The sequence below is a fragment of the Microcaecilia unicolor genome, chromosome 7 (genome assembly GCF_901765095.1).
Source record: "Microcaecilia unicolor chromosome 7, aMicUni1.1, whole genome shotgun sequence".
Lineage (NCBI taxonomy): Eukaryota > Metazoa > Chordata > Amphibia > Gymnophiona > Siphonopidae > Microcaecilia > Microcaecilia unicolor.
Window position 1 is genome coordinate 236,513 of NC_044037.1, and position 26,011 is coordinate 262,523.

Sequence of the window (26,011 nt, forward strand, 5' to 3'; positions counted from 1 at the left end):
AGTAACTCTTCTTAGTGGAATCTTTCCTGGAAGCAATCAAGACTCTGGAGACACCCTCTGAAAGACCCAAGGAGACAAAACCTACGCTCTCAACATCCAGGCCATGAGAGCCAGGGACCGGAGGTTGGGATGCAGAAGCGCCCCCTCATTCTGAGTAATGAGGGTCGGAAAACACTCCAATCTCCACGGCTCTTCGGAAGACAATTCCAGAAGAAGAGGGAACCATATCAGATGCTTACCTTCTACACGTTGATAAGCACTAATTGCACTAAGATGAACCCTTACTGAGTTGGTCTTGAGACCAGACTCTGATAAGTCTAGAAGGTATTCAAGTAGGGTCCGTGTAGGACAAGAGAAAGGATCTAGGGCCTTGCTGTCACACCAGACGGCAAACCTCCTCCATTTAAAAGAGTAACACTTTTTTGTGGAATCTTTTCTGGAAGCAAGTAAGACTCGGGATACACCCTCTGAAAGGCCTAAGGAGGCAACCTCTAAGTTCTCAATATCCAGGCTGTGAGAGCCAGAGACTGGAGGTTGGGATGTAGAAGCGACCCCTCGTTCTGGGTGAAGGGGGTTGGAAAACACTCCAATCTCCACAGTTCTTCGAAGGACAACTCCAGAAGAAGAGGGAACCAGATCTGATGGAGCCAAAAGGGCACAATCAGAATCATAGTTCCACGGTCTTGCTTGAGTTTCAGCAGAGTCTTTCCTACTAGAGGTATGGGAGGATACACATACAAAAGGCCTGTCCCCCAATGTAGGAGAAAAGCATCTGACACTAGTCTGTCGTAGGCCTGAAGTCTGGAACAGAATTGAGGGACTTTGTGATAGAGCTGAGTGGCAAAAAGACCCACCGAGGGGGTGCCCCATGCTCGAAAGATCTTGCGAACAACATCCATGTTGAGAGACCACTCATGAGATTGCATGATCCTGCTCAACTTGTCGGCCAGACTGTTGTTTACGCCTGCCAGATACATGGCCTGGAGAAACATGCCGTGGTGGTGAGCCCAAAGCCACATCCTGACGGCTTCCCCAAAGCCACATCCTGACGGCTTCCCGACACAGAGGGCGAGATCCGGTGCCCCCCTGTTTGTTGGTGTAATACATAGCAACCTCATTGTCTGTCTGAATGAGAATGATTTGATTTGACAGCCAATCTCTGAAAGGCTTGAGAGCGTTCCAGATCGCTCATAATTCCAGGAAGTTGATCTGAAGATCCTTCTCCTGAAAGGACCAGGCTCCCTGAGTGTGAAGTCCATCTACATGAGCTCCCCACACAAGGAGGGATGGATCAGTCATCAGCACTTTTAGTGGCTGAGGAATTTGGAATGGACGTGCCAAGGTCAAATTGGATTGAATGGTCCACCACTGAAGGGAACTGCAAAAGTCGGTGGAAAGATGGATGACATCCTCTAGATCCCCTGTGGCCTGACACCACTGGGAAGCTAGGGTCCATTGAGCTGATCTCATATGTAGGCGTGCCATGGGACTCATATGAACTGTGGAGGCCATGTGCCTTAAGAGTCTCAACATCTGTTGAGACGCCGGAGTCAACAACACTAGGGCCAGAAGATTTTCTGCCCTTGCCTGGGGAAGATAAGCTCGAGACGTCCGTGTGTCCAACAGAGCGCCAATGAACTCCAATTTTTGCACTGGAACAAGATGGGACTTGGGATAATTTATTACAAACCCCAGCAGCTCCAGCAGTTGAACAGTCATCTCCGTAGAGCCCCTGCTTCCAAAGTGTTCTTCACCAGCAAATCATCGAGATAAGGAAACACATGCACTCCCAGTCTGCGTAGTGATGCTGCGACAACTGCCAAGCACTTTGTGAAGACCCTGGGCGCAGATGCTAGGCCAAAGGGCAGTATACAGTACTGAAAGTGCTGAGTTCCCAGTCGAAATCAAAGGTACTCTCTGTAAGTTGGGAGCACTGAGATGTGTGTATAGGCATCCTTAAAGTCCAGAGAGCATAACCAATCATTTTCCTGAATCATGGGAAGAAGGGTGCCCAGGAAAACCATCCTGAACTTTTCTCGGACTAGGAATTTGTTCAGGGCCCTTAGGTCTAGGATGGGACGCATCGCCACGGTTTTCTTTTGCACAAGGAAGTACCTGAAATAGAATCCCAGTCCTTCTTCCCCTGGTGGAACGGTTTCAACCACATTGGCCCTTAGAAGAAGGGCGGACAGTTCCTCTGCATGTACTTGCTTGTGCTGGGAGCTGAAGGATTGAGCTCCCGATGGACAATTTGGAGGCTTGGATGCCAGATTGAGTGTGTATCCTAACTGGACTATTTGAAGAACCCACTTGTCAGAGGTTGAAAGAGGCCACAGGGAGCAGCCGAAGTTGTAAGGTTCTGCTGAGAGGCAAGTACGCCAGCATTCGCGGTGTATGCAATACTGCTCCTATGAACTGGATGTTTTGGACTGGACGAAATTGAGACTTTGTTGAATTGATGAGGAATCCCAGAAGGTTTAGGAGGGAAGTGGTCCTCTGTAGTGCCTGGAGCGCTTCGTGGGCTGTGGGCGAGGAGCTAAGCCAGTCGTCCAGATAAGGAAAGATTGTTATTCTCTGCTGACGGAGATACAGTGGTGGAAATAAGTATTTGATCCCTTGCTGATTTTGTAAGTTTGCCCACTGACAAAGACATGAGCAGCCCATAATTGAAGGGTAGGTTATTGGTAACAGTGAGAGATAGCACATCACAAATTAAATCCGGAAAATCACATTGTGGAAAGTATATGAATTTATTTGCATTCTGCAGAGGGAAATAAGTATTTAATCCCTCTGGCAAACAAGACCTAATACTTGGTGGCAAAACCCTTGTTGGCAAGCACAGCGGTCAGACGTCTTCTGTAGTTGATGATGAGGTTTGCACACATGTCAGGAGGAATTTTGGTCCACTCCTCTTTGCAGATCATCTCTAAATCATTAAGAGTTCTGGGCTGTCGCTTGGCAACTCGCAGCTTCAGCTCCCTCCATAAGTTTTCAATGGGATTAAGGTCTGGTGACTGGCTAGGCCACTCCATGACCCTAATGTGCTTCTTCCTGAGCCACTCCTTTGTTGCCTTGGTTGTATACATAAGTACATAAGTACATAAGTAGTGCCATACTGGGAAAGACCAAAGGTCCATCTAGCCCAGCATCCTGTCACCGACAGTGGCCAATCCAGGTCAAGGGCACCTGGCACGCTCCCCAAACGTAAAAACATTCCAGACAAGTTATACCTAAAAATGCGGAATTTTTCCAAGTCCATTTAATAGCGGTCTATGGACTTGTCCTTTAGGAATCTATCTAACCCCTTTTTAAACTCCGTCAAGCTAACCGCCCGTACCACGTTCTCCGGCAACGAATTCCAGAGTCTAATTACACGTTGGGTGAAGAAAAATTTTCTCCGATTCGTTTTAAATTTACCACACTGTAGCTTCAACTCATGCCCTCTAGTCCTAGTATTTTTGGATAGCGTGAACAGTCGCTTCACATCCACCCGATCCATTCCACTCATTATTTTATACACTTCTATCATATCTCCCCTCAGCCGTCTCTTCTCCAAGCTGAAAAGCCCTAGCCTTCTCAGCCTCTCTTCATAGGAAAGTCGTCCCATCCCCACTATCATTTTCGTCGCCCTTCGCTGTACCTTTTCCAATTCTACTATATCTTTTTTGAGATACGGAGACCAGTACTGAAAACAATACTCCAGGTGTGGTCGCACCATGGAGCGATACAACGGCATTATAACATCCGCACACCTGGACTCCATACCCTTCCTAATAACACCCAACATTCTATTCGCTTTCCTAGCCGCAGCAGCACACTGAGCAGAAGGTTTCAGCGTATCATCGACGACGACACCCAGATCCCTTTCTTGATCCGTAACTCCTAACGCGGAACCTTGCAAGACGTAGCTATAATTCGGGTTCCTCTTACCCACATGCATCACTTTGCACTTGTCAACATTGAACTTCATCTGCCACTTGCACGCCCATTCTCCCAGTCTCGCAAGGTCCTCCTGTAATCGTTCACATTCCTCCTGCGACTTGACGACCCTGAATAATTTTGTGTCATCGGCGAATTTAATTACCTCACTAGTTATTCCCATCTCTAGGTCATTTATAAATACATTAAAAAGCAACGGACCCAGCACAGACCCCTGCGGGACCCCACTAACTACCCTCCTCCACTGAGAATACTGGCCACGCAATCCTACTCTCTGCTTCCTATCTTTCAACCAGTTCTTAATCCATAATAATACCCTACCTCCGATTCCATGACTCTGCAATTTCTTCAGGAGTCTTTCGTGCGGCACTTTGTCAAATGCCTTCTGAAAATCCAGATATACAATATCAACCGGCTCCCCATTGTCCACATGTTTGCTTACCCCCTCAAAAAATGCATTAGATTGGTGAGGCAAGACTTCCCTTCACTAAATCCGTGCTGACTTTGTCTCATCAGTCCATGTTTTTGTATATGCTCTGCAATTTTATTCTTAATAATAGCCTCCACCATCTTGCCCGGCACCGACGTCAGACTCACCGGTCTATAATTTCCCGGATCTCCTCTGGAACCCTTCTTAAAAATCGGAGTAACATGGCTACCCTCCAGTCTTCCGGTACTACACTCGATTTTAGGGACAGATTGCATATTTCTAACAGTAGCTCCGCAAGTTCATTTTTTAGTTCTATTAATACTCTGGGATGAATACCATTAGGTCCCGGTGATTTACTACTCTTCAGCTTGCTGAACTGACCCATTACATCCTCCAAGGTTACAGAGAATTTGTTTAGTTTCTCCGACTCCCCCGCTTCAAATATTCTTTCCGGCACCGGTGTCCCCCCCAAATCCTCCTCGGTGAAGACCGAAGCAAAGAATTCATTTAATTTCTCCGCTACGGCTTTGTCCTCCTTGATCGCCCCTTTAACACCATTTTCGTCCAGCGGCCCAACCGACTCTTTGGCCGGTTTCCTGCTTTTAATGTATCTAAAAAAATTTTTACTATGTATTTTTGCTTCCAACGCTAATTTCTTCTCAAAGTCCTTTTTTGCCCTCCTTATCTCCGCTTTGCATTTGGCTTGGCATTCCTTATGATCTATCCTGTTACTTTCAGTTGGTTCTCTTCTCCACTTTCTGAAGGATTGTTTTTGGCTCTAATGATTTCCTTTATCTTACTGTTTAGCCACGCCGGCTGACGTTTAGTCTTTTTTCCCTTTTTCTAATACGTGGAATATATTTGTCCTGAACCTCCAGGATGGTGTTTTTAAACAGCATCCACGCCTGATGCAAGTTTTTTACTCTGCGAGCTGCTCCTTTCAGTCTTTTTTTCACCATTTTTCTCATTTTGTCGTAATCACCTTTTCTATAGTTAAACGCTAGCGTACTTGATTTCCTAGTTTCACTTCCTTCAATGCCAATATCAAAACCGATCATATTATGATCACTGTTATCAAGCGGCCCTCGTATCGTTACCCCCTGCACTAGATCATGAGCACCACTAAGGACTAAGTCTAGTATTTTTCTTCTCTTGTCGGCTCCTGAACTAGCTGTTCCATGAAGCTGTCCTTGATTTCATCAAAAAATCTTATGTCCCTTGCGTGTACAGATGTTACATTAACCCAGTCTATATGCGGGTAATTGAAATCCCCCATTATTATTGTGTTGCCCAGTTTGTTTGCGTCCCTGATTTCCTTTAACATTTCCGCATCCGTCTGTTCGTCCTGGCCAGGCGGACGGTAGTACACTCCTATCACTATCCTTTTCCCCTTTGCACATGGAATTTCAATCCACAGTGATTCCAAGGAGTGTTTTGTTTCCTGCAGAATTTTCAATCTATTTGATTCAAGGCTCTCGTTAATATACAATGCTACCCCTCCACCAATCCGATTCACCCTATCACTACGATATAATTTGTACCCCGGTATGAGTGTCCCACTGGTTATCCTCCTTCCACCAGGTCTCAGAGATGCCTATTATATCTAATTTTTCATTTAGTGCAATATATTCCAACTCCCCCATCTTATTTCTTAGGCTCCTGGCATTCGCATATAGACATTTCAAACTATGTTTGTTGTTCCTAAGTACATCATGCTTAGTACTTGACAGTATTAATTGGCAATCTTTTGTCTGATTTTTATTGTTATTTAAAGATACCCGATCTACTACAATCTCTTTTGCAACCTCACTATCAGGATACTCTATCTTCCCTGTTAATCGATATATGTTTTGGGTCATTGTCGTGCTGGAAGACCCAGCCACGACCCATTTTTAAGGCCCTGGCGGAGGGAAGGAGGTTGTCACTCAGAATTGTACGGTACATGGCCCCATCCATTCTCCCATTGATGCGGTGAAGTAGTCCTGTGCCCTTAGCAGAGAAACACCCCCAAAACATAACATTTCCACCTCCATGCTTGACAGTGGGGACGGTGTTCTTTGGGTCATAGGCAGCATTTCTCTTCCTCCAAACACGGCGAGTTGAGTTCATGCCAAAGAGCTCAATTTTTGTCTCATCTGACCACAGCACCTTCTCCCAATCACTCTCGGCATCATCCAGGTGTTCACTGGCAAACTTCAGACGGGCCGTCACATGTGCCTTCCGGAGCAGGGGGACCTTGCGGGCACTGCAGGATTGCAATCCGTTATGTCGTAATGTGTTACCAATGGTTTTCGTGGTGACAGTGGTCCCAGCTGCCTTGAGATCATTGACAAGTTCCCCCCTTGTAGTTGTAGGCTGATTTCTAACCTTCCTCATGATCAAGGATACCCCACGAGGTGAGATTTTGCGTGGAGCCCCAGATCTTTGTCGATTGACAGTCATTTTGTACTTCTTCCATTTTCTTACTATGGCACCAACAGTTGTCTCCTTCTCGCCCAGCGTCTTACTGATGGTTTTGTAGCCCATTCCAGCCTTGTGCAGGTGTATGATCTTGTCCCTGACATCCTTAGACAGCTCCTTGCTCTTGGCCATTTTGTAGAGGTTAGAGTCTGACTGATTCACTGAGTCTGTGGACAGGTGTCTTTCATACAGGTGACCATTGCCGACAGCTGTCTGTCATGCAGGTAACGAGTTGATTTGGAGCATCTACCTGGTCTGTAGGGGCCAGATCTCTTACTGGTTGGTGGGGGATCAAATACTTATTTCCCTCTGCAGAATGCAAATAAATTCATATACTTTCCACAATGTGATTTTCCGGATTTAATTTGTGATGTGCTATCTCTCACTGTTACCAATAACCTACCCTTCAATTATGGGCTGCTCATGTCTTTGTCAGTGGGCAAACTTACAAAATCAGCAAGGGATCAAATACTTATTTCCACCACTGTATGCTATGATTGTAATCACACATTTGGTAAAGACTCTTGGTGCAGAGGAGAGGCCAAAGGGTAGAACTGGAAACTGGTAGTGTGGGGAATCCACTTGGAAACGGAGATACCTTCTGGACGAACTGTGGATAGGTATGTGCAGGTATGCATCCTGAAGATCAAGAGATACCATCCAGGCATGTTGGTGTAGTAGTGGGAGGATCATCTGGAGAGTTGTCATTCTGAACTTTTCTTTTTTTAGATGTTTGTTTAGGGATCTTAAGTCCAGAATAGAGTGTAGACCTCCGTTCTTTTTCGGAATAAGAAAAAAATCTGGAATAAAACCCTGGCACCGGTTCGATTGCCCTGATCTGCAAGAGACTAGAGATTTCCCCCTGAAAGGCCTGATGGTGGGAGGGGGGAATGTGAGAGGTGACAATGTGCGTGTGAGGCGGCTGGTTTGCAAAATGAAGACGGTATCCTTGTTGCACAATGGACAGGACCTACTTGTCGGATGTGATGAGGGACCACTCTGGAGCAAAATATTTAAGACGGCCCCCGACTGGAACATCTTCTGGGATCTGGTCAAAAGGACGATAAGGATTTCGGTGCCATGGGGTCGCTGGCTTAGGAGTTCTCCGCCCTCTGAAAGATTTTTTAGATTGCTGAGATCTATTCATTTTTATTGTTGTATTTGTAAGAGTTGTATCTGTTGAAAGAGTATGTCTTGCGAGAGTTATATCTCCTCTTTGATGAAGCAAATGATGAGCGTTGAAAAGAAGATCTGGACTGATTGAGGTTGTCATCCTCTAAAGTATCTAAGGTTGTAAAATTCTGTTTTATGTTATCAATAATGTCCTTTACCTTGTCACCAAAGAGGTTGTCTCCTGTACAAGGGGCGTCAGCTACTCTGTTGTGCACATCCTCGCGGAGACCTGAAGCCTTCAACCACGCCAGTCGTCGGGCCGAAATGCCCACGGCTGCACCTCTCACTGAAGTGTCATAGGAATCATGAGCAGCTCTTATTAGATTGGTTGCACACTAGTCCAGATTCTGAAGGGCCGGGCGTAGCTGAATTTTTGTGTCGTGGCCGGCAGAGAATCCACCACTGTCGACAAAGCCTCTAGGATGGTGAATTGGTAGTCCATGTAATGAAAGATATGAAGTCCTATGCGGGCATTGAGCATAGCACTTTGATACATCCTTTTGCCCAATAAGTCCTCTATGATGAGCTTCATGTCCTTAGTGGGTGGAAAATTAGAATGGTCGCGTGAACTCTTATGCTTGCGCATGGCTGAATGAACTACTATAGACTGATGAGATAATTGGGGGTTTCCAAATCCCCAGGAATCCTGGACCTTGTATTTTGTGTCTAAACTCTTTTTTGTAGGTGGTGATGAGAAAGGAGTAGCCCAGATAAATGTATGTTGGTCCGCAAGGACATCATGTAATGGAAGGGCTATTATTTAGGTGCCTCTTTCTAGCGAAGAGCCTGTAGCTTTTTTGATCTGGGATCCGGTTGGGATGTTGAGTGAATGTGTAATGGCTGACGCCAGCTTGCGACGGAATTTGGGGTATGAAACCTCCTCAGGTTGAGAAGACTTAGATGGTTGTGTAGGAGAGGGATCCAAAAGCAAGCCCGGCGTGTCCACCTCCTGGTCAGAATGATAATCCGGAGAGGAAGCTCTGGATTGGGTCTGAGGGTGCAGAGGAGAGGATTCATAATTGGAAAAAATTTCTGCTACCATGGATTCAGAGGTACAGACTGAGGAAGAACGCTTGCTGTGGCCAGCGCGTGAGAGTGGAGCTTGCGCTTCCGATGGCAGCTGAGTGTCAGCGGGCTGCTGGCTTTGATTTTTAAAGAGAAAATCCCTAAGCAGCTGGAGAATATCCTGATTGGAATGAGAGACTTGAAAGGCAGAAGAGGGATTGTCATGAGGCATATTGGCCAGCAAATCTGAGGGATGCCTTGGAGACATACCCTGGTGCACTACATCTTGCATTCCTTGTGGAGAGAGAGGGAATCCGTTTTGGAATGGAGTGATCCTGTGATGGAGAAGAAGCAGAAAGTTGCTGGTAAGAAGCATTGTGCTGGTGAGAGGAGGAGGAGCTGTATCGGTTTCTATGAGAAGGGGAGGGGCCAACTCTATGATGAGAATGAGAGGAGCTATGTCGGTGCCGATGGGAGGGACAAGAGCTCCTTCGGTGCCGAGAATGATGGTGCCTACGAGAATGAGCTCTGTACTGGTGCAGAGGGGCGAGTTCAGTGCCAGTCTGTGGATCCATGCTCAGCTTTGCTCTCTTGGGAGGAGATAGAGCCAGCCCTGATGATCCAGGGGGCGTATGCTGAAGCTGAGTCTCGGCACCGACAACTGAATCAGTGATTTGTGGTGGCAGAGACTGAGGACAGATTTCTTACCCAGCTGATGGGGAGGTGAGCGCTGAGGTAAGTCAAGAACTGCTCTCATTTTAAGCTCTCTGATCTTTCTTGTTCTAGGGAGCATGCTGGCACTGTTTTTACAGTGTGCCTTCCCTAAGCACAGCACACATTGGTTGTGTGGGTCTGAATTAGACATCTTTCCGTTGCAAGCCAAACAGCGCTTAAAGCCATTTCTTCGGTGGCATGGCAGGGAAGAAAATCGCTGCTAAATTAAATTATTTGAGTAAGAGAATTATGCTAACAAACGTACACTCGTTAAAGAAATAAAACTATTGAAGAGAAACTGCACAGATAGTATACGAGATCGCGGGTCTAACCGTCACGCGGAAAGAAAAAAAACCTGATAAGGGGGCGGTGTTACTGTGCATTTATACTGTCCCAGGGAGCGGGAACCTGCACGGGGCACATATGTAAATAACTTTTAATTTATGCTTTGCAACAAGTCCAGGTCAGTGACGTCACAGGACAGTCACTTCACTTGTGTGGCTGCAAGATAGAATCTGTCCAGGGAGAACAATAGAAGCCAGACCACTGGGCCTTCAAAGGAATTCACACCTCTTTGGTAATCAGGCTATATCAAATCAAACAAACCATGTTATACACAGGAATAGGCTGGGAAAAGGGAGAATGCAGATATTTAAACCCAGGCATTCGCACACTGGAAACACTCCTACACTTGGAAGCACACACACACACACCTCGAACCTTCAAATAGCTTCAGCCAGAACTTACACACAACCCTCAGCCCACACAAGGCCAGACACACGCAGAATCAGAGGGACAGGCAAACAGACACAATGAAGCAGTGCTGCAATACCTTTCAGCCCTAAGTACTATAAGTCTATTTCTATATAAAATACTCTGTCCCAAGCCACACCTGTGTGCTATATTATTGTGTTACAAAAACCCACTGCCCCTGGGAAGTGGACTCCGATCAAAGAAAGGAAATCAGAGCCAGATGAAGGTCAAAGGGCACATTTAACATCTGGGAACCATAGCTTATAGTGTTTTTGAAAATAATATACCGAAATCTTCTGCCCAGCGTGTGACAATGGCCAAAAAAGCAAACCGGATGCTAGGAATTATTAGGAAAGGAACAGTAAATAAGAATGAGAATACTATAATGTCTCACCTTGAGTATTGCAATCAGTTCTGGTCGATGTACGAGGAAAGACTAAAGAGGTTAGGGCTCTTCAGCTTGGAAGAGAGATTGCTGAGAGGAGATATGATTGAGGTCTACAAAATCCTGAGTGGTGAAGAATGAATATAAGTGAATCTATTTTTTTACTCTTTCAAAAAATACAAAGACTAGGAGACACTCAATGAAATTACATAGCATACTTTTAAAACAAATAGGAAGAAATATTTTCGTTCAATGAATAGTTAAGCTCTGGAACTAAGATGTAGTAACAGTGTATCTGGGTTTAAAAAAGGTTTGGACAAGTTTCTGGAGGAAAAGTCCATAGTCTGCTATTGAGACAGAAATGGGGGAAGCCACTGCTTGTCCTGGGATTGGTAGCATGGAATGTTGCTACTAATTAGGCTTCTGCCAAGTACTTGTGACTTGGATTGGCAGCTGCTGGAAGAACGATATTGGGCTAGAAGGACCATTGGTCTGACCCAGAATGGCTATTTGTATGCTCACCAGGGATCAGTCCTTTCAAAGATGCCTAAAAGGAGATCAAAGGTGCTTCAGGGACCAGTCCTTTCAAAGATGCATAAAAGGAGATCAAAGGTGCTTCAGGGACCAGGAAGTTCCCATAGATCATAATGAGGATCTGGGGGTCCATGCTCTGGAGCAGCTTGTAGGTTGGAGTTTGGTTAAAAAATAAATAAAAAAAAAATCGAGATATATCACTTCAGACCAATGGCATTCTTGAGGCTATACTCTCAAAACTAGCTCAACCTCTTTACAATACCTTGCCCTCTAGCTTATGTGAACCCAGATTCCATGAGAGGGTAAAGAGGATCAGAAACTCCGTAACTATTCTAACTGTAGCTTATAGATGCAACAAGGAGAAAATATACTACGTGCTTCCCCGAAAATAAGACATCCCCTGAAAATAAGACCTAGTAGAGGTTTTGCTGAATTGCTAAATACAAGGCCTTCCCCCGAAAGTAAGACCTACCAAAGTTTTTGTTTGGAAGCATGCCCGCCGAACAGAACACCAGAGCATGCAGCTGTGATTCTTTTTAGCCCGCCGCCGTTGTCCCCTACCTTCACTGACCGTTGCAGAGCAGCTGCATGCAGGACATGAAGACCGTCACCTGCCGCCAACCCCGATGTTCCCTTCCGCGGTCATCACTTGTAAATGTGCAGGCAAGGCATCAAGAGGCCCGTTGCCTGCTGCCATCCTCGTTGTCCCCTACCGCCAGATGTAGAACTACACACAGTCTGCCATTATCCTGTCGCCTGCCGCCATACCGTACGCTGTCCCTGCTGTGCGAGTCTGCTGTGATGAGCTCCCCCTGGTGGCCGGAAGCTGCAATACCATCCCTGCTGTACAAGTGGTCCAGGAACTGCTGTGGGAGATTGTTACAGTCTCCAGACAGTGTGTGGGAGCCAGGTACTTTACAGCCCTTGATTTTTTGTGGCCCTGTGTGTGAGTCAGGCAACCAGTGTGTCACTTTGATTCTTCACGAAAGAAAAATAGATCAAATAATGACTCCCGCAGGAATGACGGCCTATCTCCAGACTCTTGATATTGCAATAAACAAAAACTTAAACTCACTCTAATTGCTCCAAATCAACAGGATATAGATGAGACAATGAACTGCTATACTATCATTTAATAATATATAGCCTCATACGTCCAGGGTACCTTTATATAAATTAGGACACCACTGACTGACATTCATCATCGGCTACCACCACCTACCTTACACTGCAGAGAAAAACTCTCCTATTTACATCTAATCATGAGAGAAAAATCTGCAGTGCTTAGGCATATGGGAAAATCAATTTAATAAACCTCCAGTTCAAATGCTCATCAAATCCTAAATATGACCCAAAAAAAAAACTATATAAAGGGTCTAAAAAAGAAGAAAAAATGTAATCAATAATGAAAAATACAAAAACAACAGCCAGGTTAAACAGTTCTATGTGTACACTTAGCTTTGCCTTATTCCAAAAAGCTCAATCGCTGTTTAATTCTCTTTTAATATCCATGGCTGTGACTTCTTAAAGTCCACGTTTTACTCCCACTCTTTCTTATTCCTCGACAGGATTAGGACTCCCACTGTTTCGTTCTCTTCATCAGGAGAAAAAATAAGAAAGCATCATACATTTCTCTTCAATCCATACGGACACAAAATGGCGAATGTTTATATAGAACGCCCAGAGGGGGGCTCCTCCTCTCACGGACGTCATTCAATACTTCCTCAATCATAAACCAATCAGTAAAAGGCAGCCCATTCCATCGGGCCATTCAGCCCGTTAGGGCTGACAGTTTGCAATCGATAGATCCACCTCTGCTCTTTTTGATGTAATACTCTTGAAATATCACCCCGTCTACCATTATTGATAACTTGCTCAATGATCATACATTTAAGTTGCTCAAAAGAATGTTTCATCTCATTACAATGTTTGGCTAGAGGCATATGGATTTTACCGGCTTGAATACTATACTTATGTTCACTCAGACGAATTTTGAACATGCGCTTTGTCTGACCAATATATCTATAGCCACAAGGGCATGTAATCATGTAAATCACTCCTTTTGAAGTGCAATCTGTAAAGTTCTTCAATGGAATCCATTGATCTCTAATAGGATCCCAAAATTGATCCACCTCCTCCATAACATCACACATAATACACTTCTTACATTTAAAGTGACCTACAAGGACAGACTTTCTGTTTGTCCAGATGTCCGAATGGCATAAAATATCAGCAAAATTAGCCCTTCTCGAGTATGACACCATACATTTTTGTTCTGCAAAAATATTGTGTGTAGTTAAGATGTTCCAATGTTTATAGATAATATTGGAGATTTTCGGAGATAGAGATGTATACTGCATGATACAGGGAGTATTCCGTTTTTCTGCTTTTTGTTGCTTAGATTCCAGCAAAAATTCTCTGTGATTAAAGAGGGCTCTCTTATATGCATGTTTAACTATGCGTTTCGGATAACCTCTCTCATATAGTTTCTCTTTTAATTGAATAGCCGATTTTTTATATTTCTCTGAAGAATCACATATACGCCTATAGCGCAAAAACTGAGCAAACAGGAGATTATTACGGATGTGGATCGGGTGCATACTGTCATATTTCAATAAAGAATTCCGATCTGTGGGTTTAGTAAAGATGTCAGATTCCAATTTGCCTCCCACATTTGTGATCTTTACATCTAAAAAATGAATTTCAGTCCTGTGTGCTGTGTATTGAAACTTAGTAGTTGGATGACACACATTTAAATCAAAAATAAACTTTTCCAGCAGCGTTTCATCAGCTTCCCAGATCATAAAACCGTCGTCTATAAACCTCCACCAACAGGATGCATATTTAAACAAGGGTAATTTGTAGATAAAATATTTCTCCAAATTATCCATAAAAATATTAGCCACCGCAGGGGCGAATGCAGCACCCATAGCTAAGCCCGTAAGCTGTAGAAACAGTTCTCCATTAAAGATGAAATAATTATTATGCAGAGCAAGTTCAAACAACTGCATCAAAAATTTGGTGGGAACCGTAACTGGTCTAGGTCTACTTTCCAGGGCTAATTCTATGGCTTCCACAGCCTCCTGTTGAGGAATAGCCGTATATAGCGACTGCACATCCAATGTTACAAGAATGCCTGAAACCTTTCCCTTTGATAGATCTTCCATTTTATTCAAGAAGTGTAGTGTCTTTAACATACGAAGCTATATCTGGAACTAAAAACCATCCAGATATTTAAACACCCGCTCTAAAAGAGAATCACGCGCCACTACCATTGGTCTACCTGGAGTTTGTGTGAGGGACTTGTGCACTTTAGGAAGCAAATAAAAAATAGGTATTTTTGCATTAATATGATATAAATAGGTCTTTTCATTTTTAGACAAAAAGCCATACTGCCATGCTTCTTCAATGGTCCTTCGTATCTTAAATAACAGATCCTCGGTAGGATCTTTTTGCAGTTTACAATAGGTCTCTTCATCTAACAACTGGCGATATGCTTCTTTAATGTAATCTTGAGGCTATATATTATTAAATGATAGTATAGCAGTTCATTGTCTCATCTATATACTGTTGATTTGGAGCAATTAGAGTGAGTTTAAGTTTCTGATATTGCATTGCTCTATGCAGTTTTGAATTGGATTGCAATAAACAAGCCATTCAAGGACAATTTGCGCATGGAAATTAATGACTACATTGAAAATAGAATGGAGAGAAATCAGCGTGGGAACTTTGTGAAGCCTAAACTGCAAGAGGTTGTGACTTGGGTGAAGAATTCATGGGAGAAAATCACTGACAGTTGCATTGCAAATGCACTACGAGCAGGCTACCTTGACAAGAAGTACTCATTTAAGGACAGTACTATTGCTAGACATGAGAGATTTGGGCCAATGATTCTGAAAGAAATGGAGTCACAAGAAATTCAGGGTTTGGATTGTTATGATGATGTTCCAGAAGATGATGACATGACTGTCATTGAATAAATCTTGCTTTGTGTTTATAAATATCAGGATCGGTAAATGTACCATAGATTGTTGTACATGGAAATAATGGTAGTAACAAGAAATTCTTGATAGGATTCACAGTTTGTCTGGTTATGCTGGTTTGTGATGACAACTACTGTACAGTATATAATACATGTCCATTTTTTTTGTTCAACAATAAATGTGAATTCTTCTTCATGGAAAAATAAGACATCCCCTGAAAATATGACCTAGCGCATCTTTGGGAGCAAAAAATTAATATAAGACACTGTCTTATTCTCGGGGAAACAGGGTATGTAGAAGGCATGTATTAAAGTTTTACAGTAAACAAGTTTAGTTTTGAAACACTGTGTGGATAGTCTTTGTGGGCAAATATATAACTTGGGCTATGAAGGGAAAATCCCCTCTCTCTCAAGAGCCCAAGCCAGGGTTCTACTTTGCTACTGAACGCACCCCTTTTGAACACAATCACAAACTAGTCTTTGGTGCACATCACCTAGCAAAAAAGAATGCCACTAAGACTCTTCACTAGGAATTATGGTAACAATATCCCAAAATCTTATTGTGAAAATACACTCTTACAGAGAAACCCCAAGAGGCAGTCTTCCAAACTTTTTTTCCAGGCGTTTCTGCACCTCATATCTACATTAATATGGCTAACTTAAGTAGACTGTGAGGTGTATTTTCAAAGCACATAGACTTACAAAGTTCCATAGACACCTATGGAACTTTGTAAGTCTAAGTGCTTTGAAAATGAGCCCTTGTGCCTCCTACAATCAAGGTCACTTACCCTTCTCAGTTGCTTCTTTGGGGATCAAGGTCACACCAAAACTTTTCTGTTCACTTGAATTTGGTGTTTTAGGCATGGTCCACTGCTGTTTCTGCTGAACATTTTCTATACTATTCCTCCTTAAGACATCACAGTCTGAATCAGATAGGCTCAGCCGCTGGAAACGGGATTCAAACACTGCACCATCTATGGTATCCAAATCGGACTTCAGTAATGTCTTTTTTATAACATGTTTTAACTGGGGAGGGGGTGGGGAGAGAAAAGAAAAAAAAAAGATAAGATCTGAAATGACAGAAACAGATTTTCTAAATATTACCCATCACATTATTCAAACTAACAGAGTTATATCATAAATTCACCTCTAAAAATGTATTAGGACTCATACGTTTATACTCACTCACTATACAAATTTATTAGCATAAAAAGTGGGTGGTATTGTGGGGTAAAGAAATTAGGAGCTTAGCACCAATTTTTAGCACTAGGCTTATAAATTAGGCTCTTAAAACTAGATAAATGTGAGTCCTAAATTTGTGTGTTAATCTTTTTTATTCAGATCACATTAAAGAACAGCAAGTAGAACTTTACAAAACACCCATTTTCACCACTTCCAGCCCCAACTCCTCTCATCCCTTTCCCAATTCTACTCTCCCCTCCCCAACCCATAGAACCTTGCTAAGGGACCTAAAAGTTCAACAAGTGACCCCTGGCTAAAGGCGACAAAGTATTCCAAAAGGGGCTCCAAGTCCGTTGTAGATTATCTCCAGCTTTGGAATTCAAGTCAGTGATTCCCGTATGTTCAATACCCAGCAAATATAGCATACGTGCACACCACTGTTGCAACGATGGGTACTTATACGTCAGCCACTCTGTCAGAATAACCTGTTGAGGCACAACAATAGCCCTATTAACAAAGGATGTCCCTGACACCTTCAAGCATGCCGTAGTCACACCCCTCCTCAAAAAGCCATCACATGACCCTACCTGTCCCTCCAACTACCGTCCCATTTCCCTCCTACCCTTCCTCTCCAAGATACTTGAACACGCCGTTCACAGCCGCTGCCTTGATTTTCTCTCCTCTAATGCCATCCTCGATCCGCTTCAATCCGGTTTTCGCCCTCTACACTCGACAGAAACGGCACTCACTAAAGTCTGTAATGACCTGTTCCTTGCCAAATCCAAAGGTCACTACTCCATTCTCATCCTCCTTGACCTATCCGCCGCTTTCGACACTGTCAATCATAATTTACTTCTTGCCGCACTGTCCTCATTTGGGTTCCAGGGCTCTGTCCTCTCCTGGTTCTCCTCTTATCTCTCCCACCGTACCTTCAGAGTACATTCTCATGGATTTTCCACCACCCCCATCCCACTCTCTGTTGGAGTTCCTCAGGGATCTGTCCTTAGACCCCTTCTTTTTTCAATCTACACCTCTTCCCTGGGCTCGCTGATCTTACCTCATGGTTTCCAATATCATCTTTATGCTGACACCCAGCTTTCTCTCTCCACACCAGACATCACTGTGGAAACCCAGGCCAAAGTATCGGCCTGCTTATCCGACATTGCTGCCTGGATGTCCAACCGCCACCTGAAACTGAACATGGCCAAGACCGAGCTTATTGTCTTTCCGCTCAAACCCACTTCTCCTCTCCCTCCACTCTCTATCTCAGTCGATGGCACCCTCATCCTCCCAGTCTCATCTGCCCGCAACCTCGGAGTCATCTTCGACTCCTCCCTCTCCTTCTCTGTGCATATCCAGCAGATAGCCAAGAACTGTCGCTTCTTTCTCTATAACATCAGCAAAATTCGCCCTTTCCTCTCTGAGCACACCACCCGAACTCTCGTCCACTCTCTGATTTGAGAGACTTCCAATTTACCAGGAAATTTGGGATAGGCAGCGGCTGTGAACGGCGCGTTAAAGAATCTTGGAGAGGAAGGGTAGGAGGGAGATGGGGCAGTAGTTGGAAGGACAGGTAGGGTCTAGTGATGGTTTTTTGAGGAGTGGCGTGACTACAGCATGTTTGAAGGTGTCAGGGACAGTTGCAGTGGAGAGAGAGAGGTTGAGGATATGACAGATGGGAGGGGTGACAGCAGGAGAGATGGTGTTTAGTAAGTTGGTGGGGATGGGATCAGAGGAACAGGTCATGCATTTCGAGGAGGAAAGCACCGCAAAGCATAATAACATGAACTTTCCTCACAGCCGATGAACGCCCCAGAACAGGAGAAGTAATTCAAAGGAGGGAATGAACTCGTCCTCCTGTAACATAACAGAGTTTAAATCCTGAAGACTGTTTTCCAACTTCTCCCAATGAGGGCACATATCTACAGGAAAAACTGAACATAAAGTCAACATGAATCATACAATGAACCACTGAGGGAGGGCTCATGGATTCATCTGCTAAGACTAAAGGAAAGAAAATTACCAAGGTAAGAACCTAATTTTCCCTTCCTTGTCATCAAGCAGATGAATCCATTACGAGTGGGATGTATCAAAGCAATCCCTAGATAGGGTGGGAACAAGCCACACCACGCGCCAGCACTGGTGCTCCAAAATGCGCATCTCTCCTGGCAGCCACATCCAGCCTGTAATGTCGGGCAAAAGAGAGCTTAGAAGCCCAAGTAGCTGCACCACATATCTCTTGAAGAGAGAGTGCTCCAGTTTCAGCCCAAGAAGAGGAAATCACTCTTGTGGAATGTGCCTTAAAGGCTTCAGGCGGAGGCCGGCCAGATAGCAGATATGCTGAAAAGATAGCTTCTTTGAGCCAACGGGCTATAGTAGCCTTAGACGCTGGAGACCCTCTGCGTGGACCTGACAAAAGAACAAAAGGTCCTGAAGGCATTTGACATGCGCAGGTATTGCAACAGAGCCCTTCGCACATCTAGAAGGTGCAACTGCCCGTAGGCGTCTGGAAACTCCTCTTTAGGGCAGGAAAATAGGCTGGTTTAGATGAAACGCTGAAACCACCTTACGCATGAAGGAAGGCACCGTACGTACCATTACTCCGGACTCTGAGAATTTCAGAAATGGGTCTCGAAAGGACAGCGCCTGGAGCTCAGATATCCGTCTCGCCGATTTCACGGCCAGCAAAAAGACCGTTTTTAAGGTCACATCCTTCTTCCGAGCTCACCTAAGCGGCTTGAAGGGTGAACACTGAAGGGCCTTTAAAACTAACCCCAGGTTCCAGGCCGGACACGGAGCCCGCACGGGAGGATGGAGCCGAAGCACCCCTCTAAGAAACCGTGTCACCTGCGGGCAAGCAGCCAGAGAGAGGCCAGCGAGCTTCCCTCGAAAACATGCTAAGGCTGCTACTTGAACACGCAGGGAATTAAAGGCCAAGCCTTTTTGTACACCATCCTGCAAAAAGTCAATTATCGGCAAGACAGTAGCCCGCATGGGTGTGATCACTTTAGAAGCACACCAAGCCTCAAATTGGCGCCAAATCCTGGCATAAGCCATGGAAGTGGAACGCTTGCGGGCCTGAAGGAGAGTGGAAATGACTTTACTGGAATAATCCTTGTCTCTCAATTGCGCCCTCTCAATAGCCATGCCGTAAGACCAAAAGCTGGCAGGCGTCCTCCATGGTCACCAGGCCCTGTGACAACAGGTTCGGTACCAGAGGTAACAGCAGGGGAGCCTCCACCAGCATCCGCCGAAGGTCCGCATATCACGGCCTCCTGGGCCAATCCGGGGCAATGAGAACCCCCTCTCCTTGAAGTAGCCAAATCCGCAGGAGAACTCGCCCGATTAAGGGCCACGGAGGGAACACATACAGGAGGCCAGGGTTGAGCCAAGGCATCCAACCCCGCCGAGCGAGGATCTCTCCGTCTGCTGTAAAAGCACGGGACTTTGGCATTTGCGCTTTAGGCCATAAGATCCGCTACAGGCGTCCCCCATTTGGCACAGATCTGCAGGAATACTTCGTCTGCAAGTTCACACTGCGCTGGGTCGATTTTGATTCCTGCTCAGATAATCGGCTTGCACATTGCTCTGACCTGCAATATGAGCTGCTGACAGAAACTGCAGCTCAGCCCAGTGGCAAATCTGCGCGGCCTGCGCAGCTAGTGCAATGCACCGAGTGCCTCCTTGTCGATTTATATAGGCCACTGCTGTCGTGTTGTCCAACAGAACTCTGACAGCCAATCCTTCCAGGGTCAATTGAAAGGCCAGAAGCGCCTGAAAGATCGCTTTCAACTCCAAGCGATTGATGGACCACTCCGACTCCTCGGGTGTCCAGAGACTCTGGGCATGCCTTCCCCGGCAATGTGAACCTCAGTCCTTCAGGCTGGCATCTGTTACCACCAGGCACCAATCGGGGAACGCTAGCGGCATTTCTCGCTGCAGCATGCTGTCTGAGAGCCACCAGTCCATACTGAGCTGGGCCGCAGGGAGCCACGTGAGTCTGCATTGATAATCTTGAGATATTGGAGACAATCGTTGAAGCATGGAACACTGCAGAGGCCTCACGTGCGCTCTCGCCCATGGCACCACTTCCAAAGTGCCCATCATCGACCCCAACAGCTGGACTATGTCCCAAGCTCGCAGGTGAGGCATCCTCAGGAGCAAACAGACCTGGTTCTGAAGCTTGCACCGCCTTTGCTCGGGTAGAAACACATACCCCGATTCTGTGTCGAACCGGACCCCCAAATATTCTAGAGATTGAGAGGGGGTCAGGTGACTTTTGCCATATTGACAACCCAGCCCAGAGATTGAAGAACTGAGACCACTCTGGCTGTGACTTGATGACTCTCTTGTGCAGAGTCTGCTCTGATGAGCCAGTCGTCTAGGTACGGGAGAACCCGAATACCCTCTCGCCTGAGAAAGGCAGCTACTACCACCATTACCTTTGAAAAGGCTCAGGGAGCTGTGGCAAGGCCAAAAGGCAAGGCCCGAAACTGGAAATGTTTTCCCATCACCACAAACCGCAGAAACCTCTGGTGCGGGGGCCAAATTGGAATGTGCAAATAAGCTTCTTTCAGGTCCAGAGACGTGAGAAACTCTCCTGGCTGTACCGCCGCAACGACGGAGCACAGGGTTTCCATGTGAAATGCCGCACTCTCAGAGACTTGTTGACTTCTTTTAAGTCTAGGATGGGCCGAAAAGACCCTCCTTTTCGCGGCACCACAAAGTATATGGACGGAGCCGTGTTCGGCGGTAGGCACCGGGGACACCGCCCCTAGGTGAAGCCAGCCTTGTAAGGTCTCCTCTACCGCCGCCCTTTTTACGGCAGAACCGCATCGGGACTCCACCAACACGTCTCTCACCGGGGCATTGAATTCTATTCGGTAGCCATCAATGATCAGGTCCAAAACCCACTGAGGAAATCTTGACCCACTCTTCAAGAAAGAGGGAAAGTCGTCCTCCTTTGACCGGAACTGAGGAGGGGACCGGTGCACCACCATTGAGAGGGTCGCCTTTGAACTCCGGGCCTTGAGCCACCTGCTGCGGAACGTTCGTCTGAGCGAAAGGAGTTCCTCTGCTGAAAATGGGCAGGTGAAGTGAACCCAGCAGAACGCCCCGGGTGGTACCTTTGAGCTTCACGGAAGTGAGGTCTGTAAGAGGAGGGAACCACCTGACCCTTGGAAGAAGGCCATGGCCTATCCTCGGGTAAGCGCTGGGGTTTAGCATCCCCCAGGCCTTTCATAATTTTCTCCAACTCCTCACCAAATAGAAGGCCTTGAAAGGGCAACTTCACCAACCTTTGCTTAGAGGCCATGTCAGCTGCCCAATGTCGTAGCCACAGAAGACGTCGATCCGCCACTGCTACAGCCATCTGTTTAGCCAAAGCTCTTACCAGATCATGAAGGGCATCAGCCAAGTTAGACAAGGCCGACTCCATCCGCGGTGCCACCTCAGAAAGGGACTCCGCTCCATCTCCGGGCTGTTCCACTGCCTGTTGTAACCAAGCGAAGCAGGCTCGGGCAGCGTAACAGCTGCATGCAGACGCCCGTAAGGATAGGCCTGAAATTTCAAAAGACTGCTTCATAGCCGTTCTCGGCAGCGGTCCTGCATGTCCTTCAGGGCAACTCCTCCTTCCACCGGGAGGGTAATTCTCTTTGTCAGAGCCGTGACTAGGGCATTCACTTTAGGCACTGCTAGGCGCGCCAAATGCTCCTCACTTAGAGGGTATAATTGCCCCATAGCCCTGGTAACTTTCAAAGGCCCCTCGGGGTCAGCCCATTGAGCCGAGACCTGCTCTTGGATGGAGTCATGCAAAGGAAATGCTCGAGCAGGCTTCTTAGTACTTGCCATCCTCTGATTACTAGAGGAAGCTGCGCCCATCACAGGATCTTCAATAGAGAGGGCCTGTAAGGCATCAGAAATAAGCGCTGGCAGCTCATCGCGGTGGAAAATCCTCACCGCAGAGGTTATCAACTGGATCTGGTGGCAACCCTGCACCTTCTTCTGGCTCTCCAGACCACGAAGGCCTGCCAGACCCCTCAGAATCCTCACATCCCGACCACAGGGGGGGAAAGTGGGGTGCGCCACTCTCTGAAGGGGTATCCACCCTTCTGCGCTTGTCCTGCGGCCATCTGTCAGGGGAAAATGCGCCTGACGGTAATCCAAGGCCGGGCTTCTGCGCTTGTCCTGCGGCCATCTGTCAGGGGAAAACGCGCCTGATGGCAATCCAAGGCTGGGCTCTACTGGAGAGGAAGCAGAAAGCAGGGCCGCATGAGACCCCTGCGGAAGAGCTCTTTTTAACATATATGCCTTATGCAGCAATAAAACAAACTCAGGGGAAAATGCCTCACCCTGGCCTCCCGGATCCAGTCCGGGGGAAACAGCTCTTTTATTAGCCTCCACACGAGGCGCCCCTCCAGGCTCAAACCCCTCCGCCTCAGCGGGGGTCGCACCATGCTGTTCCAAAATGGTGCCCGCTGCCAGCTCTACGGAGCGGGAAGAAACATCGCTCGCCATGCTCATGCTGGCTCTACCGTCTGAAAAGCACGCATTACAGAGCCCCGCTGCAGTTTTGCGCTTGCCATACCCGGAACAGTACTTCACAATCTCAGCAGCCATCACCGAAAATGGCAGAAAATTCAAAATGGCGGATTCGTGCCAAAATCGTCCCGAACGCGGGCCCTCCCCGGGGGAGCTACATAATGCTCTTATCTCACCAGACCGAGTCTCCGAGCTCCGGTCACGCTGCACAATCAGATGAAAACCTCTTTTCTGGGATCGCAGTGCCAAAGAGCGACACAACTTTTTTTTTTTTTTTAACGTTGTGAGGAAAGTGTGAGGCAACAGCGAAAGAGGCAAATTTTCAACTCCGGAGGATTAGTAGCGTGGGAAAGGCAGTGAAAGGGCGAACCTATGTGCCTGCATCCACAGCGTGGGCAAAGACAGGGCTTACCTATGTGTCTACATCCACATCGGGGGCCAGGTAAGGCAGGGAAAGGGCGAACCTATGTGCCTTTAAAGTGGGCATCATAAGCCACAACATCCCTGCTAGAACTGGCAAAAGCACAGGAGCCACCCCAGGCAGATTTTCTGAAGGAGCTTGAACAAGTTGCAACCACCCTGCTGGGGAGATAGAGAATACTGAAGAGGCAGATGGAGCTAGCTGGCCATGAGGCACTATGGTTTTTCAGTGCTCTTTATCTCCCCCTGCTGGTTGATGGACACAACCCACTCGTAATGGATTCATCTGCTTGATGACAAGGAACAGACCTTGGATGAGGGACCAGCTGACAACCCAAAACACTGATTTAGAACCACTGGTATAACTCATTATTTAAATAGTTTTTAGCTTAAAAAAAAAAAAAGCATGCCGAGTACACCATTCTCCAATGTACAGAGAACAGTTGCAGCACTGAAGATGATTTACTCATTATTTTCAATTTCCTATAAACGCAAAACACTCAAAAATACAGTTAAGCATTAAGAACGGTAAAAAAAAAAAAAAAAAAAAAAAAAAAAACTTAGGGGGGCAACTGAGAGAGTAAAAACTGTACAACAGGCGTGGACGCTGTTCAAAAATACCACCTAGTAACTTTCTCTCTACCTTTGCATCATCTAAGGTCCCTGGTTTGTGGGTGTGCAGTTAGCTTTAGTTTTATTGTTTAGTTCCTAGTCTGTATTCTGTGTCTAGTTTTTGGTTCTCTGTTTCTTTCTCAGTGGCTGCTTGGCAGTTTTCAGTCCTGTCTCATCTGTCTGTGTTTCTTTCTTAGTGGCTGCCTGGCAGCTTTTAGTCCTGATTCTGTTGTGTGTATCTAGCTTCTGTCCTGCAAAGTCCTGCCGGCCACCAGCACCCAGGGGCTCAACTCCTGGAGAATGGTGGTCAAATGCAGGTGAAGCCTAGCTGTTTCCTGCTCTGCCTGTTCCAGCTTGTTTGCCTCTGCTGCAACCCCAGTCCGAGCTTCCACTCCTGTTCTACCCTGTCTCTGGGTTGGGGGTGGTTTTGCCTGCCACTGCTGCTCCTCGGCAGTGGTCCAAGGGTTCACAAACCTAGTGTTTCTGTGAGAGACGTGACATTGAGGACCACACCCCCCTCAACTGGAAGGGTGGTCTTTTTAGTGAAAGGTGAAAAGACTCAGGTGAGGCTCTCCCACCAGATAAAGATGGGCCATAGTGTTAGCCACCTTCAGGTTCCCCATAGGTTCCGACCACTGGTCCGAAATGAGGTCCTGAATAGCTTCATGGACTGGAAAAGCTCAGGCCAGCTTCCTGGTGCTAGCCATCTTAACATTCACTGCTGCCGCCGCAGCAACAGCTTCAATATTTAGCGCCTGTAAGGACTATGAAATGAGAGAAGGCAGTTCGTGTATGAAAAATTCGAACTGCCTTAGTGTCATCTTGTTCCTCCTGGACAAGTTCTACCTCTTCAAGATCCCCGAGTTCTGTGTCCCTCGGGAGGACCCTCCGGACCCCTTAAACAGGGAAGGCTGTGGCACAAAGGAAGCAACAGAACCAGTTTCTGACATGGAACCCTCCTGCGTTTCAGCAACAGCGGGTCCACAGGGACAGAGGGGGAAGTGCCTGCTCCCAGCTCAGAGTTCAGCTGCTCTGAAGGGAGCGACGGTTACAGAGGGAGCGGCAGGGCACCCGGAGAGGCCCTTCAACAAGAATACCTGATGCATAAGCAAAATGAACACAGGGGAAAACGGGTCTCCCTGCCCCTGAGCTGCCACAGTCTCCATTGCTACGACCCCACCCTTGAGACTCATATGACAACTGGCTGTCATGCCCTCCGCTAGCCTCTTCGCTAGCTCAGTACGCTCCTCCGCCTCCGGAACCGCGCTGGAAGCACCCCCTGATGAATCCAAAATGGATCACGAGCTGCGGAGCATGGGAAACCCCATCTGAGGCCGCCAACAGGCTCACCAAACCCAACTCCTCCAAGCAGCCTGCGCTGCGCCGCTTCCCGTAGCAAGGGCAGCACTTGGCAGTCTCAGCTGCCATAATCGGCAGCGTTTAGAACAAAAGAACGGGGCGACACGGGATCAGGCACAGAAAAGAAACAGCACTCACCCTACCAATAAGGGAAGTGGAGCCCGTCTCCCGAGGAGCTGCAAACGGCGTCCACCCCGTCAGACAGAGCTCGGGTCTGGGAACGTGCTGCCTGTCTCTGTGCTTTTTTTTTTTTTTTTTTTTACTGTGAGCCAAGTAAAGAAGAAAGACACAAAAGCCACAGCACCAGACGCAGACTGGGAGCAGGGGAATCTAGGGTAAGGCAGGGACCTGAACACAAGTATGCCTCTAAAGTGGGCACCACCAGCCACACACCCCAGCTCAACTGGAAAGGGAAATGGGACTTGATATCTTGCCTTTCTGAGGTTTTTGCAACTACATTCTTTTGTGTCCTTTAGACTGTAAGCTCCTTTGAGCAGGGATTGTCCTTCTTTATTAAATTGTA

At 46.5% G+C, this 26,011-nt stretch overlaps 1 protein-coding gene across 2 annotated transcripts in view; it reads right to left on the reverse strand.

Moving 5' to 3' along the window:
- Positions 1-26,011, reverse strand: part of GCNA (germ cell nuclear acidic peptidase) — a 194,587-nt gene that overhangs the window by 147,942 nt on the left and 20,634 nt on the right. For both annotated transcript variants that reach the window (XM_030208832.1, XM_030208833.1), the window contains exon 2: positions 16,164-16,401. In XM_030208832.1, the coding sequence (XP_030064692.1) occupies positions 16,164-16,401 (238 nt within the window). The remainder of the gene's footprint in view (positions 1-16,163; positions 16,402-26,011) is intronic.